The following is a 16,095-nucleotide window of genomic DNA, read 5'->3' on the forward strand; positions in this document are numbered from 1 at the left end:
AAAAAAAATATTTTTACACACCCCAACTCAAATGTTCTTTGTTTTCTACGTACATTCTTAGAGGGGTGTGGCCACTCCCGTTTTCTTTATAACAGAGGATTATGCTTGCGTTTCATAGCACTTCACTTCTGTTTAATTTGCCATCGAATGCCATCGTGCTTTTTAAAAAGAAAATTAACTCTGTTAAAACTTTCTTCTAGTCACGCAGTGCGCAGAACGCCCCGGGATTACACCGGGAAGTGTAGTTTTTAATGTTGTTAACATGTCCTTGCCGGTGCGGAAGCGTGGCTCCGTTTAGACTACAACTCCCACAATGCACCAAGCGCGTCCACAGGAGCCACGAGATGAAGGGAGGCGCGACGCATCCTCGTTCGACCAAACTTCACAGACAGGTAGGCTGGGCATCGTAAATACAGGGCAAAATAAATACTATTCTTAAATATAACGGCCGACGGGTGATGGTTTGATTGTAGATTGCGTGCATTTTGTATTTTTAAACAGTCCGAATTTGAACTTTGGTGAAGCAGTGGCCTCATGACTGCGTTGCGCGCCGTTAGTGGTTAGCCGAAGTGCTAACTTCACAACTAGCGTTGGTTAATGCATCGAGAGCTCAGCTGCAGGGCAGTCGTTTGTTTCAGCTCCCTGGTGTCCGCTGGATGACGTACGTCGGGCTGATAATGTGCTTTTCTACTGCATTTCCACAGTGGCGGTCACCGCAGCAGGGCGGAGATAATGACAGGTACGTTTTTAATGTCATGCCCTTTCTTACGGTGCTTTAAATGATCGTCGATGCATATGGTGACTTTTTTTTTTTTTTTCCCCTCTCTCTCTGTCTCTTAAGAGAAAGTCAACAACTTCCCCCCGCTGCCCAAGTTCCTGCGCATCAAGCCCTGCTTCTATCAGAATGTGGAGGAGGAGATCCCCCCCGCGCATCGCCAGCTTGTTCGCAGGGTCTTCAACCTGTGGATCTGTAAGCAGCGTGCAGGTTCTTGGTGCTAGTAGTGACCTCCGTACGGGCCACAATCCTAGCGTTAGGGAAGCGGCCCCGCAATCAGAAGGTTGCCGGTTCGAATCCCGACCCGCCAAGGCGCCGCTGAGCAAAGCACCGTCCCCACACACTGCTCCCTGGGCGCCGGTTAAATACAGAGGACACATTTCAAATGTGCAAAATGACAATCACTTCTCTTAACCCTTCACTGTAGCCAAGGGTTTATTTCTGTTCCGAATGCCAATGAGGAACGTTGCAATAATTTTTTTTTTTACAATGGTACTCTTCTCAACAACTAGTAGAACAGTAACATGTTTACATGAGGTGTGGGTTTCCAGATGCTCAGTCTCAGCCACACAGTCTACCAGGGTGGTAGTAGCGTCGTGAACCAGGAGACCCAGGTTCAAATCCCACTTACTACCATCGTGTCCCTGAATAAGACACTTAACCCTGAGTGTCTCCAGTCACTATTGGTTGTATTACAGGGACAGTCCCCCTCTGGAGACACAATGGTAATAAGTGGGATTTGAACCTGGGTCTCCTGGTTCATAGGCGAGTGTGTTACCCGCTAGGCTACTACCACCAGGTCAGAAAGGCAGACCCATCAAGGCAGAAAGAAGCACTGTTTGACTTTTGAAGGCAGTGGTGGCCTATCGGTTAAGGAAGCGGCCCAGTAATCAGAAGGTTGCCGGGTTCGAATCCCGATCCGCCGAGGTTCCACTGAGCCAAGAACGTCCCAACACGCTGCTCGCTGCTCACCACGGCGGTTTGACTATGAATGAAATGACGCGTAATTCCGTACTTCTGACCGTTTCTCTGCTCCCTGCAGTGTACTCTGTCACGCTGTGTGTGAACGTGGTGTCGTGCATAGCCTGGTGGGCCGGCGGTGGCAGCGCGACCGACTTTGGATTCTCGCTGCTCTGGCTGCTCCTCTTCAGCCCGTGTAGCTACGCTTGCTGGTTCAGACCGCTTTACAAAGCTTTTCGGTGAGGTGTGTGTGAGTGTGAGATGGCGGGGTGGGGCTCCATTGTTTTTATTCAATCTTGCAGGTAAATAACCATAGAACTATGTGCTTATAATAATCTGCCATTGTTTGTGTAATGAATACGATGCTGAAATTTCAAACTCAATAACGATACTAAGGATGGTTCTCGATGCTATTTTGCATACTACAGGGGGAGAAAAAACTATTAATAATACTTATTAAATAAATAATATTTTTAAAAGTCAGATATATACGCTGCACACACATATATGAATAAATGAAAGAAATGCATTTTTTAATGCTCATGCTGCAAAAGTGAAAAATGTATGTGCGTTGTGCAAAAACATCATTGTAAAACATGGAGAGAGAAGCGAGGACGCAGCCGAAAGAAATTCATATTACGTGTGAACAACAACTTTACTCCCCTCTCGTATAATTCGGAGTGATGTGGCCGGGGCAGGGGCTGCCCGCTGCAATGCCTGTTGAAAATTGTTGCATTCTGTCGACAATTTCCGTGAACCGGCAGATGCGAAACTGGCATTTAAGTATCGATACCATCCAAGTATCGATAAGTATTGAATAATAATACATTTTAGCATCAATTAGTATCTGAGATTACTAACGACTACCAAGTTTTAGCTTTTTTGAGACTGATGTGGACTACGTTCATTACGTACCAGATGACTAAGAACCACGTGTGAATAATTATGCAGCCCTGGAGCTTTTTTTGCCTCACACCCCAATATGTAGATTAGGAAAATGTGAGCAGAGTGAATACGCAGTCAAAGTGATCTTGAACCTACCTTTTTACCCCGCTGTTTCTCAAGGGCTGACAGTTCCTTCAACTTCATGGCGTTCTTCTTCGTTTTCTTTCTTCAATGTGTGCTCGCCCTCATCCAGGCCATCGGGATATCAGGTTGGGGCACCAGGTGAGTTGCGGACCCGCCGTTGAAAGGGTGTCACGTGTGTCTGAATAGCCTGCTTGGGATTGGGACGGGGGACACTTGAATAATACCTGCCGTCGCCCCATCTTTCACCCTGACCCACTGCCTAATGGCCAGTTTGCACAGACACCATTGGTTTTTCCACTAACCCTGTACTTTAAACTTTATTAATGCCACCATTGCATGAAAGTGGCTGGATTGCCACGGTGCTGTTTTTTGGGACCAACGTGGGCTCTGGAGTGGTCATGCTCATCTCCGCCCTGCTTTTCACTGTGGTGACGCTACTAATGGGCCTGGTTCTTATGCGGGTGAGTGGAGGCGCACGCGAGTTAAAAAAAAAAAAATAATAATAATAATAATGTTCCTGAAGGCGATGCTCTGACACGTACGATGCGTCCGGTGTGGACAGGTCCACCGGCTGTACCGTGGCGGAGGCGGCAGTTTGGAAAATGCCAAGGAGGAGTGGAGCACCGGCTTGTGGAAGAGTGCCCCCGCGAGGGAGGCTGGCTTCAACGCCGTCGCCGAGACGGGTCCCAGCTTACCGCAGTATCCCACGACCGTGCCGAGCTACCCGGAGAACAGGCCGTGGTGATGCCGGAGCTGGACTCCAGGGGGAGCGCTTAAGCAGGCTCAACTCTTCACTACATTTCATGTTTACATCAGACGCAGCGTTTCTGTTCGTGCGGTCGGATCTATTTAATCCTGGGCGATCCTGGTATTTTATGCCAGGTCCGTAGATTTTTTATTTTTTTTTTTACTGCCGTCTCTATGAATGCATGGAACCAGCGTAAGAATAACTTTCAGGCCAAATTCCAGTTAAGGAAGGAATAAGAGCCCAAAAGTACTAACACTATGAATTAATATTAAATGGTTATTGCTGATTTTGGTACATAACTCAAGATGAATTTAATCCTGTGCATGTCTTGTCCATTGATGCTTTATTCTTTGTGCGCATGACTCCTTAACCTGGAGCTGGATAAAAGTGCACTTTTTCCCCGAATCTGTTCCTCGTGCAGCTATCGTCTGTATGGGTTGGGCCTTAAATCAACGTGCAAAACTGCATGCGAGGGACTCTCCGCTTGCCTGGCGCCGCCTTTGCTAAAGCCTCGTGCCTGACCACACGTCCAGTTTTCTTTCACTTTTTAAAAATGTCAATTCCAGAAGCACCTCCCTCCCTGTGTCTTCATCGTATGGACGTGGCTTTTATTTTGTTTTCTTTACACTATTAATTGCATGTATTAACATTTCAGATTATTGATGAGTCATTTTTTGACTGGTATTTCAAATAAACATTTATTTACCAAATACTTTTTGTGGTTGCCGTGAATAAATCAAAAACAAGAAATTCTGCACAATTACACACATTTTTTACAAAGATTTATTACATTCATAGAAAATGTCACATTTGGTATTAAACAAAACAAAAACAAAATGCGGCATGTTAAAATGGTGACAATCTACAATATGTAGAAGGTGACCGAATGTGCCGCTTAGCCTGACCGAGGGGCTGAAAGGAAGCAGCCAACAAATAACTGGAAACTGCACGTTAAATGAGGTAGACGTTGAACGTTATTCATCGGCGATTTTTCCGGGGAGATGTGGAGCCAAGTTGGCTGCATTTAATAAAAAGCGAAAAAATGTCGTAGATTCTTCAGATTTCTGCGTAGTCCAGTTGGTCGGTGCGAAATCTAGTGACGTGGCGCAAGTTTTTATAACACGGTTAAATCTCCCAGACGGCTTTCCTGTGGGTTGCAGAGCTGCTGGGGTCTAATATGCATGTTAATTACATGTTAATTACTGCGTCAGAAACGGGTAAATGTTGTGTGTGAAAACTGGACAGGCCGAATGTCTTTATCCTGAGAGGCTTCAGCACAGAAATGTGCACATGGTGGAGTGGGGATTTAAATATCTGTCTGGTCAGGTGATTATCATCTGGTCACGTGTATGCATGTTAATTACATGTTAATTACTGCGTCAGAAACGGGTAAATGTTCCGTGTGGAAACTGGACAGGCCGAATGTCTTTATCCTGAGAGCCTTCAGCACAGAAATGTGCACATTAAATATCTGTCTGGTCAGGTGATTATCATCTGGTCACGTGTATGCATGTTAATTACATGTTAATTACTGCGTCAGAAACGGGTAAATGTTTTGTGTGAAAACTGGACAGGCCGAATGTCTTTATCCTGAGAGCCTTCAGCACAGAAATGTGCACATTAAATATCTGTCTGGTCAGGTGTAGTAAAAAGTCTTGTCTCCTTATAATGGAATAAATAGAAATATGAAATTGGCGAACGCGGTGGTCTGATGGGGGCAGGTCAGATCTCCGACTCGTCCACTACGCTGGAAATGGCCATGGACGGGACGCGGCACCCCCCGTTCCTGCTGAAGGAGACGTGGTTGTTGTTGTAGCTCATGCTGGGCTCCGGCCTCTTCTCCTGCAAAGGCGCCGCGGCGTCCGGCGGCCCGCCGCAGTCGCGCCGCTGTCCCCAGGCCCTCAGGCCGCCGCGCTTCCTGCAGCCGAGCCAGAGCAGCACGGCGAGCAGCAGGACGAGGAGGACGGCCACGGACGCCTGCAGCGCCGTCACGTGGCCGGCCGCCGCCTGCGGCAGCGGCGCGTCGGGCCGCAGCGTGGGCGGGCCGGTGGGCCCCTTCCCCTCGGCGGGTTCCTGTCCCGCGTCCGGACCGGGCCGCAGCCGGTACACGGCCTGGGTGCGGCGGTACTCTCCGCCTCCCGCCCGCTCCAGCAGCTCGCAGGCGTAGTCCCCGGCGTCCGCCGCCGACACGCTGAGGACCAGGATGCCGTCGGGGTGGCGGTAGAACTTCGGCTCGGACGCCTGCAGCGGCTTCCCGTCCAGGAGCCAGCGGACCTGCGCCAGGTTGGAGTCGGAGCGGCAGCCCAGACGCACGTTGGTTCCGGCCACCAGGCTGATGTCCTCGGGCCTCGGAGACGCTGCAATTCCCGGACACGAATACGGTCAGTACGGATATTAAAACATGTTTGATTGATGGCAGTAAAGTTTGTGTGTCCACACCTGGGTCGGGACAGAGGGAAGCGTTTCCGTCTCTCAGACTCTGAATCATTGTCCTAGAAGACAAAAAGGCCATTTGATTAGTTTCCACGATCGAAGACTACGTCCCCGGTTCCTTCCGAAGCTCGGCGCCTACGTGTCGGGGCCGGACTCGGCGCGGGCCGCACGGGAGCAGGCGGAGGCCGACAGGCTCCAGGCGCAGTACGGGTCTCTGGCCAGCACGCAGTCCTGGCAGGACGAATGGCGGCCGCAGTCGCTCAGCGGCATCTGCACCGCGCCGGCGTCCGAACCTGCGTACAGCAGGCCCTGCCAAACACACCGAGCGCCGTTATCCATCCTTCTCGTCCCGGGAGACAACTTGTCTTTTACATTTACGGCATTTACCAGGCGCCCTTATCCAGAGCGACTTACAGTCAGTAGTTGCAGGGACAGTCCCCCCCCTGGAGACACTCAGGGTTAAGTGTCCTGCTCAGGGACACGATGGTAGTAAGTGGGGATCGAACCTGGGTCTTCTGGTTCATAGGCGAGTGTTTTACCCACTAGGCTACTACCACCCAGTAGTTACAGGGACAGTCCCCCCCTGGAGACACTCAGGGTTAAGTGTCCTGCTCAGGGACACGATGGTAGTAAGTGGGGATCGAACCTGGGTCTTCTGGTTCATAGGCGAGTGTTTTACCCACTAGGCTACTACCACCCAGTAGTTACAGGGACAGTCCCCCCCTGGAGACACTCAGGGTTAAGTGTCCTGCTCAGGGACACGATGGTAGTAAGTGGGGATCGAACCTGGGTCTTCTGGTTCATAGGCGAGTGTTTTACCCACTAGGCTACTACCACCCAGTAGTTACAGGGACAGTCCCCCCCTGGAGACACTCAGGGTTAAGTGTCCTGCTCAGGGACACGATGGTAGTAAGTGGGGATCGAACCTGGGTCTTCTGGTTCATAGGCGAGTGTTTTACCCACTAGGCTACTACCACCCAGTAGTTACAGGGACAGTCCCCCCCTGGAGACACTCAGGGTTAAGTGTCCTGCTCAGGGACACGATGGTAGTAAGTGGGGTTTGAACCTGGGTCTTCTGGTTCATAGGCGAGTGTGTTACCCGCTAGGCTACTAGCACCCTAAATAGGCCCGAATCTCGACCGAATAAAAGGCGAGCATGTTCCTCTGCAAATACAACACGGTAGGTCGGCATCTTCTTCTCATCATGTGAAAACCAAGACTTTCACACGCTCTACACCACAACTCTCACAAACACACGACTTTTGCTTTTTCTCATCACATCCACCACCAGTCAAAAAAAAAAGCGTGCACACGACTGTTCTATGGAAACTTATGACTGGTGGTATTTTGGAGAAAACTGCGTTTGATGAGTCAGATCGTAGCACCGTCCGTTTTACCTTCATCATCATACGATCTCAGCACAACAAAACCATCCAAAGTGAAGTGATTGTCACATGTGATACACAGCAGCACAGCACATGATGCACATAGATCTACATACATGCTGCGTCCAAAATCTCTGCATGTCTAACTGACATCTCGTCTTGGATGGCAGCCCATCACCTCCAACTCAATCCCACCAAAACCAGCAGATTCTTCACCACATCAGGATCTTGCTATTTACGTGGACAACTCGCAGCTCTCTCCTCCTACAACAGCCCGCAACCTTGGAGTAACAATAGACAACCAACTCTCCTTCTCGACTCACATCAGCAATCTTTCCCGCTCATGTAGATTCCTTCTCTAGAATATCAGACAAATCCGTCCTTATCTATCAGCACAGGCCACCCAACTACTGGTTCAGTCCTTAGTAATCTCACGACTGGATTACTGTAGCTACCTTCTAGCTGGTCTACATCTATGTTCCATCTGACCTCTACAACTCATACAAAATGCAGCAGCATGACTGATCTTCAACCTCCCCAAGTTCTCCACACCACCCCTCTGCTACGCTCCCTCCACTGGCTCCCAGTAGCTGCACCATCAGGTTCTAAATACTGATGCTGGCCTACAAAGCCAAACATGGAGTAGCACCATCCTACCTCACAGCCCTTATTACACCTCGCACTGCACCTCGTATACTCCAAGCCTCCAGTACTGCTCGCCTGGTCCCTCCATCTCTGAAGGTACGAGGAAGACGCTCATCTAGACTCTTCTCCGTCTTGGCCCCTTGGTGGTGGAATCAACTTCCAGCTCAGTCACTGAGCACCTTCACACGGCAGCTAAAGACCTTCCTCTTTAGAGAATATTTAGATGAACTTGTGACCTTCTTCTTGTCTGACTTCTGTATAGAAACTAGAACAGAGTGAATAAAAAGATTGTATTCATAGTTGGGGGTCCTAGTGAACCAGAATTGATCTCTTCATCCATGGTGACATGGAAGCACGTTGTAAGTCGCTCAGGATCAGGGCGTCTGCCAAATGCCTTCAATGAAAATCCCCACCGTCTAACTTCAGGAGGCTTAGAGAAGCCGAGAGTGTGAAATGTTGCCATCGCTGCTTTGGAGAGACGCACATATGGAACATTTGCCTCTCTTTACTACATAACATGAGTCACGAGTGTTGATTCATAGTTATGAGTCTTCATCTTTCTTCTTTTATGTAAAAAGAGTCAGAACAAAGTCAGAATGAGTAGGTGTGTTGAAACTTTTGCCCCCGTGCACACATAAGAATAAAACTGAATGAAATCAACGTCCAGACTGGCAATTTGTATTAGTCATAATGATGAGTGATTCTTTGCTCAGAACCTCTGAATGACCATGACATTAAACATTTGTATTTTTACATCCTTAAAAATATCCTGAAATATATTTGCACTGTGCTGCAGAATAAAGGTTATTGGTCAGATCACGGAATCATTAGTCACAATTAGTCAGTAAGTCATTCAGACGTTGCTAACACAGTGTTTCCCAACCATACTAGTGACGTGGTCATTAAAGTACATTATTTCTCATCTTAGATTTCTGCGGTGACTCAACGACAGATCAACACCAGACTCTACGAACCAGTTTGGGGGATGTTGTCCATGTGTTCACTCATAGCGCAATTTATATAGCAAAAGACGCTGATGAACTGGGTGGTAGTAGCCTAGCGGGTAACACACTCGCTTATAAACCAGAAGACCCAGGTTCAAACCCCAATTACTACCATCGTGTCCCTGAGCAAGACACTTAACCCTGAGTGTCTCCAGGGGGGGACTGTCCCTGTAACTACTGGGTGGTAGTAACCTAGCGGGTAACACACTCGCTTATAAACCAGAAGACCCAGGTTCAAACCCCACTTACTACCATTGTGTCCCTGAGCAGGACACTTAACCCTGAGTGTCTCCAGGGGAAGACTGTCCCTGTAACTACTCGGTGGTAGTAGCCTAGCGGGTAACACACTCGCTTATAAACCAGAAGACCCAGGTTCGAACCCCACTTACTACCATTGTGTCCCTGAGCAGGACACTTAACCCTGAGTGTCTCCAGGGGGGGACTGTCCCTGTAACTACTGGGTGGTAGTAGCCTAGCGGGTAACACACTCGCCTGTGAACCAGAAGTCCCAGGTTCAAACCCCACTTACTACCATCGTGTCCCTGAGCAGGACGCTTAACCCTGAGTGTCTCCAGGGGGGGACTGTCCCTGTAACTACTGGGTGGTAGTAGCCTAGCGGGTAACAACACTCGCTTATAAACCAGAAGTCCCAGGTTCAAACCCCACTTACTACCATTGTGTCCCTGAGCAGGACACTTAACCCTGAGTGTCTCCTGGGGGGGACTGTCCCTGTAACTACTGACTGTAAGTCGCTCTGGATAAGGGCGTCTGGTAAATGCTGTAAATGTAAATGGAGATTCCTCGCCTGGACACCATGTGCCCGCAGCGGCGCCTCACCCTGCCGGTGGACAGGCGTAGAGTTTTAATCGGCTCCGGCGTCTGGAACAGCTGCACCTCCTCGATGACGAACATCTCCTTGTCGTAGTTCACGGCCTTCTGTATGAAGCCGTCCTCTGGGAATGAGACAGAACCCGCGCCATGAGGACCGGCGGCCGCGGGGAATTTACTAATCCCGCGGCGAAGAGGCTCGTACCCGTGGCAGCGAACATCACCGCGTGTCTGTGGCCGTCCAGCGCCAGGACGCTGTCTACCACGACGCGGGTCAGCAGGGTCCCCCGCTTCAGCAGCAGGGGGCCGCCGGTTACGGGGTGCACCGCCTCGTCCATGAGCGGCCGGTCCCGCACGAACTGCAGCGTGGAGTCGGGCAGGTTGCGTGACGAGCGCATGCCGAGCCTCCGCGCCCCGTCGTCGACGCACTGCAACGCAGCGCCGGGCCGGTTAGTACGGGAGGGGGGGGACGGGGACGCCCCGCCGTTACCGGACCGCGCACTCACCGCCCCGGGCCGGGGGACCGGCACCTCCCCGCTGTACGTCACCCACTTCACGTGCGAGCTCTCCACGTCCACCGGGGTCTTGTACTTGCCGCCGAAGGCCCTGCCGATGGCCGCCATGCTGTACGCGCACACCGCCGACAGGTCGGTGGAGCCGCTGCTCAGAGACAAAGGCACCGGAAAACTCTTTATGCACGGCGGCGGCCGGTAGTAACGGCGCAAGACCAGCCAACGTGACTCACGACTGCGGGGTGAAGACGGCGTAGAAAAGCGATTCTCTCCAGTTTGGCCTCCGGAGCAGGAAGACGTCCTGGACGACGTACGGGAGGCTCAGTTCAGGGACGGGGCAGTCCAGGCGGGCCTTCAGGAACGAAGTCCATTTCCTCTGAAGGGTTCTCTGGCCGCCCATGTCCCCCTGGACAGGAGACGCGAAGCCAAGAGGTCGCGTCAGAGGAAGGGGTCACCGCAGGGTCTGAAGGAAGGTACGGTGGAACACGATACCTTGCAGACGCGGGCGACGCGCGACACCATCAGCTTGCTGTCGTAGTCGTACTCCACAGCGACCTCGCTGAAGAACAGGTACACCTTATCGTCGTCCCCGTCTGGGCTCTCCTCGCTCTCTGGAACCAGGTCCATGTAGATAAACTGGGGTTCTAGACGGACGAGTTTATAAAAAAAGATCTGGATTCAATCTCATTTCAGAACTCATTGGTCCCCATTAAGCCCAGGAAGTACACATATAATGGAACATATTTTTATGTCGCATGTTCAAGAATCATAAAGCAGCCAGCTGACCGCTTTATCAAAATATATCACCATTCTACAGGGTGGGCCATTTATATGGATACACCTTAATAAAATGCGAATGGTTGGTGACATTGAACACATTTTATAAGTGGTCAGAAACTTGTAAATGACTCATGAAAGAATAAAGTTACGTTAAAACCAAGCACACCATTGTTTTTCTTGTGAAATTACCAAAAAATTTGATGTGTCACATGACCCTCTTCCTATTAAAAAAAAAAAGTTGGATCCAAGATGGCCGACTTCAAAATAGCCACTATGGTCACCACCCATCTTGAAAAGTTTGCCCCCCTCACATATACTAATGTGCCACAATCAGGACGTTAATATCACCAACCATTCCCATTTTATTAAGGTGGATCCATGTAAATGGCCCACCCTGTAGATTCTACAAATGGAGAACACACGAGGGGTCAGCGTTACCAGACAGATGTGGGCTCTCATTGATAATATAAAGAGGATCCTGTTCGCACGCGAGCTGCAGTCGTTCCTTATTAATACGCAAATCCGCTCGGCCTGTTCCGCCAGAGGCCAGTCGCGCATGTACCGTACAAACCAAGTAAAGCCGGCGGCCCGCTGGCGCATCAGGAGGAAACTGAGGGAAATAAGTGATAAACGCTGATAAATGCTGTAAGTGTAAAATGTAACTGCGAATGAGTGAGACCATTCAGCCACGAGCTCTTGAAGTCGGAGCGGAGCACCGTCGAGGAGCTGCGCAGGACCGCCGGCTCCGACCCCAGGAAGTTCAGCGAGGTGGCGGTGTACAGGTCAGCACCTGGTCAAGAGCAAGTGAGGCCCGAATGAAATCATTCCACATATAAAAGATGCCCGTTCTCTCCCCCCCTTTCGTCCACCTCGCGTGAAGAAACACCCACCGACCATGACGGAGGAGTATCTCTGGAAGGGATCGAACGGACACTTCCCTTTCCCCTCTTCCTGCTCTTGCATCAGTTTCAGTTGCCCGTCGGTGTACGTCTGGACGAAAAAAAAAATTCAAATACTTTCCCATCGATCCAACTGTGAACCTGAAGCGACACGCCTACCATGTAGTCGCACGTCGGGCTGAAGGCGTTGGTCCCGCACACGTACATGCTGGTGGCGTTGATCTTGTGCAGCGTTCGGATGTAGTTGCGACACTCGACCTGCATTTTACCGCCAACAAATGACTAACTGCCGCACAAAAGCACGCTGCTTCCTGCCAGATTGTGTGAAATATTAGCCGGGGCCAGAACTCACGTCCATGTGCTTCCCCTTGTACGTGCACTCGGTCTGCTTCTGCGGCTTCACGTGCCACCGTACCTGCGCGAAATCGCACATTTTCACAATGATAATGTGTACACACACACACATATTTTTTAAATGACGCGGCCACAGACTTACCGCGGACTTCTTAACAGAAATGTCACCGACGTCCAGGGCGTAAATGGCCTCCCGCGCCCCGACTATCAGCACGCCCAGATCCTCCCGCAACAGCATGGTGGAGTAATTCCAAAATCCGTCCTCCTGGAACAACCTCAGCTGCACATCTAAAACGCGAGGAACATGCACTTTACTAGCACTCTGCCGTGGCAGCCTGGAAGGGAACCCTCGGGGGAAGACCTACTGGGCTGAAGAACGGTCTTCCTGGGGACGAGGCTGAAGCCGAGAACTACTGGAGCTCCAAGGAGGAAAAGAACGGCGAGGAGAAAAGACATGGCTCGGATCCTCTTCACAAGAGCCGCAACGGCCGGACCAGTCCTGACGGGTCACGCATCCTCCAAACCTACGGCCAGGAGCAGACCTGGGGAAGTTCTCCAGCAGATGCTTGCTGGCGCCTGGCTTGTGTCCAGTGGAAAACCATGTTCTTTTCTTTCAAACCAGTGGACGTCCTCGGCGAAGGCCTCAACCTTCCAGTCCAGAACTAGTCCATCACAAGCGAGCCCTGAAATGCAACCGAGAAGAAAGCCGGTGTGGAGCCGCTGGGATCGGCGTGTTGGACAGAGCTGCATACCTGCTGGGGGGAGGAGCTTACGGTCTTCCGCCGGCTTATGGCGTGCGAGCCGGGGCACGCCACTAATCACCGCTCTCCAGGCGCGCCGCTTACGTTACGAGCCACCATACCTGTTTCACGGCGTCCAAGTCGACCCACGCAAGACATGGCCATCAACACGTACGATAAACAGTCCAAATTAAATTGACTTTTTTAATTATTTTAACAGTTAACATTTGACTAAAATAAGAAATATGAAGCAGGAAGCTACAGATTCCCTTCTTGTGACTATTCAAGTGTTTCAAAAACCACTGTAGACCACTAGATGAAGTCACACATCTCCATAGGATGCTTCACATCAAGTTTTACTAAAAATACGAACTGAAATATTTTTAAGCACATGTGGTTGTTATTATTATAACGGAACGTATCAGGAACATTTCTTTGACTCTGTAGAACTGGTGTGGACAGTGAAGAGTCCCAGGTTCAAACCCCACTCACTACCATCGTGTCCCAGAGCAGGACACTTAACCCTGAGTGTCTCCAGGGGGGGACTGTCCCTGTAACTACTGACTGTAAGTCGCTCTGGATAAGGGCGTCTGGTAAATGCGGTAAATGTAATTCGTCTGTTTCTAACCAGTAACCATGATGAATGTCCCACAGCCACCGATACACGTTCATTCCCGGACAACCTGGTGCGCAAGGTGTTAAGAACAGGACTGGTGTGTTGTTCTTTCCTTTTCTTTCTTTGATTCAGTAAGTGATGCATCAGCGGTGACTCGAACAGCTATGCTGACAGATACATGACTGTGCGGTAAACAAAGCCGAAGGTTACGTTCTGGTGATGGATGCAACTTCCATCATGGGAGCCAAACCCAGCCTGAATAAAACGATTAAAAAAAGGAAACAGACATCAAAGTTCTACCAGAGCTTCAACCAATCAGCATTCCGAATGAGTCCTCAGGCTGTCTAACATACCCTATTTACAATAAAAATATGAAACACGCTTGTGTGAAAATGTGTGCAAATCTAATTGTGCTGTGGGGCCAATCGAAGCAAAAATTACATTGAAAACTCAAATAATGATGCCCTTTCTCCCCCGAACAGACAGGACTAACGTTATGGCATTCTGGTCACATAACAAAAAGTGGAGACCTGAACCCAGTCCAGATGGTTTGGGGTGAGCTGGACCAACAAGTGCTAAACACCTCTGGGAACTCCTTCAAGACTGTTGGAGAAACATTTCAGGTGACGACCTCTTGAAGCTCATCGAGAGAATGCCAAGAGTGTTCAAAGCAGTAACCAGAGCAAAGAAACTAGAATATAAAACATGTTTTCACTTATTTCACCTTTTTTTGTTAAGTACATAACTCCACATGTGTTCATTCATAGTTTTGATGCCTTCAGTGAGAATCTACCAACGTAAATGGTCATGAAGATAAAGAAAATGAGAAGGTGTGTCCAGACTTTTGGTCTGTACTCATCACATCTCATGTATGAAAAGAGAAATTAGACCTTAAACCAGTGCAGAGCCCTCTGGGGGAAAAACGTCTGGATTAATGACTGACCGACGCAGGGGCTGCACAGTGGTGAGTGTGAGCAGGAAGTTGGCGGCACGAGGGCGTTCACCTCGAGCACGCCCAGTTCAGGATAAGGCTGTTTTCCCTCCCAGAGATAGTACAAAGTTACTACACCGTTACACAATCGAAGTCACACGAGCAGGTGGGTGAAGGCACAAAGCAGAAGAAGAAAAACAACACTTCACTAGAACTTCACCAGAACAAAGAAACTGGTCTATTCAAGGCGTGTGAAGTGTGAAGTGGAGGCACAAGGCGAACAGGATCAGGACAAACAGCTCAAGGCCGCCGGAGAAACGCGACGGGCAAGTTGTGGCAGGAGGCAGGCGAGGGAAGACGAAGGAAAACAACAGCAAGGCTCGAGTGAGGCCTTCAGCACCTCTCATCCAAAAAAACAACTCCACGCTTCCAGCTGGCAGACTCGCCCTTTAGCCTGATGCTTCACGTCCTGTTTCAGGTTGCATAAGGCCCTCAGTGGCTACTAGGAAAGACATGAAATGAATGAAAACAACTCTGACGTCTGCTTGCTGGTGGTCGTTCTTACTGTCGCACAAACCGAAACTGCATCAAAGTTGGCAGTGACTTTTGCATTCAACAGACATTCATTGAACTGCGCTCATTTAACAAAAACCTAGACATGTCCGCTTTCAAAAAGTCACGAATGTCTGTTTTTTTTATATTGCTGCAGTTGATAAATTGTGAAAATCTTTCAAAATAAAACCCTTATAAATTAGCCTGTTATGTACGGCTTGCGCAAGAGTGAAAGGTCATGTAATACATGGATTTACACATGTCGTTTAACCCCAAGATGAAATATTAATGTAATTTAAATCGTTCCCGGTTTTTCCCATTTGGAACTTTTATTTTGAAACGTCGCATACAGTCGAAAAAAAAGACCAATTTGACCAGCATGTCGCCAGGTCCGGTTTTTAATTCGTTAACGTTATTATTAATTAAGCGCCGTGTAGGAACAAGAGAACACGGGCTGCAAAACGACAAAGACGCTCATATTCGGGGGTGACGGTGGACCTTTAAATTCCTCTCCAACTAAAACGTACAAAAAACAAACAGAGAAGAATCAGTGTAGACGCACCTTGCTGGGTTCGTGATTATTCCGGGATTAAGTCCGGTCGCCGATCGTGGGGCGGAGCTCCGGTGAACGCCCACCTGCGAGACCACGCCCCCCGTCGACACGTGACCGGAGGTAGAGGGCTCTGCTCCAACGTGAGCGCCACGTTGCCAAGTCTGACTTTATTACGCGAACACGCTCAGGACGGTTGGACCACCGTTCAAGCTTGTGGTCGTTGGGAAATGTTCTTGTTTTTCCATTAAAACCCATGAAAAGAATAATAAATAGTTTGAAATAATGATTATGTAATTGAACCCACATCTACTAATCCATTAGATAATTACTTGGGTTAGTTTGCTTGTGATC

General features: G+C 49.5%; 2 protein-coding genes across 4 annotated transcripts; one reads left to right on the forward strand and one right to left on the reverse strand.

Moving 5' to 3' along the window:
- Nucleotides 1–177: 177 nt before the first annotated feature.
- Nucleotides 178–4,224, forward strand: scamp4 (secretory carrier membrane protein 4). 2 transcript variants are annotated; one of them, XM_028961772.1, is made up of 7 exons: nucleotides 183–392; nucleotides 705–739; nucleotides 842–970; nucleotides 1,818–1,974; nucleotides 2,801–2,902; nucleotides 3,108–3,225; nucleotides 3,327–3,653. In XM_028961772.1, exons 2-7 carry the CDS (start codon nucleotides 733–735, stop codon nucleotides 3,507–3,509), a joined length of 696 nt encoding a protein of 231 aa, XP_028817605.1. In that variant the 5' UTR covers nucleotides 183–392; nucleotides 705–732; the 3' UTR covers nucleotides 3,510–3,653. The 2 variants fall into 2 exon arrangements, with proteins under 2 accessions (XP_028817604.1, XP_028817605.1); XM_028961771.1 differs by lacking the exon at nucleotides 3,108–3,225 and having other exon boundaries at nucleotides 178–392; nucleotides 3,327–4,224.
- Nucleotides 4,183–15,837, reverse strand: LOC114769070 (semaphorin-4E). Of its 2 annotated transcripts, XM_028961769.1 has the most exons (15): nucleotides 15,754–15,837; nucleotides 12,718–13,035; nucleotides 12,495–12,640; nucleotides 12,351–12,413; nucleotides 12,158–12,256; nucleotides 11,990–12,089; nucleotides 11,779–11,889; nucleotides 10,812–10,963; nucleotides 10,553–10,725; nucleotides 10,314–10,467; nucleotides 10,013–10,235; nucleotides 9,817–9,932; nucleotides 6,085–6,254; nucleotides 5,952–6,004; nucleotides 4,183–5,869 (listed from the first exon to the last, which is right to left on the reverse strand). In XM_028961769.1, the coding sequence occupies exons 2-15, from the start codon at nucleotides 12,806–12,808 to the stop codon at nucleotides 5,235–5,237; spliced, it is 2,286 nt and encodes a 761-aa protein (XP_028817602.1). In that variant the 5' UTR covers nucleotides 12,809–13,035; nucleotides 15,754–15,837; the 3' UTR covers nucleotides 4,183–5,234. The 2 variants fall into 2 exon arrangements, with proteins under 2 accessions (XP_028817602.1, XP_028817603.1); XM_028961770.1 differs by lacking the exon at nucleotides 15,754–15,837 and having other exon boundaries at nucleotides 12,718–14,343.
- Nucleotides 15,838–16,095: the final 258 nt, after the last annotated feature.

This window comes from Denticeps clupeoides, chromosome 19, assembly GCF_900700375.1.
Source record: "Denticeps clupeoides chromosome 19, fDenClu1.1, whole genome shotgun sequence".
Lineage (NCBI taxonomy): Eukaryota > Metazoa > Chordata > Actinopteri > Clupeiformes > Denticipitidae > Denticeps > Denticeps clupeoides.

Bases quoted from the DNA above. Each gene is read 5' to 3' on its own strand.
- scamp4 (XM_028961771.1), top strand. The intron at 971-1,817 runs GTAAGCAGCGTG...TGCTCCCTGCAG, and splicing joins GGTCTTCAACCTGTGGATCT to TGTACTCTGTCACGCTGTGT. The intron at 1,975-2,800 runs GTGAGGTGTGTG...CTGTTTCTCAAG, and splicing joins CCGCTTTACAAAGCTTTTCG to GGCTGACAGTTCCTTCAACT.
- LOC114769070 (XM_028961769.1), bottom strand. From the start codon at position 12,808: ATGTCTTTTCTCCTCGCCGTTCTTTTCCTCCTTGGAGCTCCAGTAGTT. The intron at 12,090-12,157 runs GTAGGCGTGTCG...TTTTTCGTCCAG, and splicing joins GCCCGACGTGCGACTACATG to ACGTACACCGACGGGCAACT. The intron at 6,255-9,816 runs GTGAGGCGCCGC...TGTGTTTGGCAG, and splicing joins TACGCCTGTCCACCGGCAGG to GGCCTGCTGTACGCAGGTTC.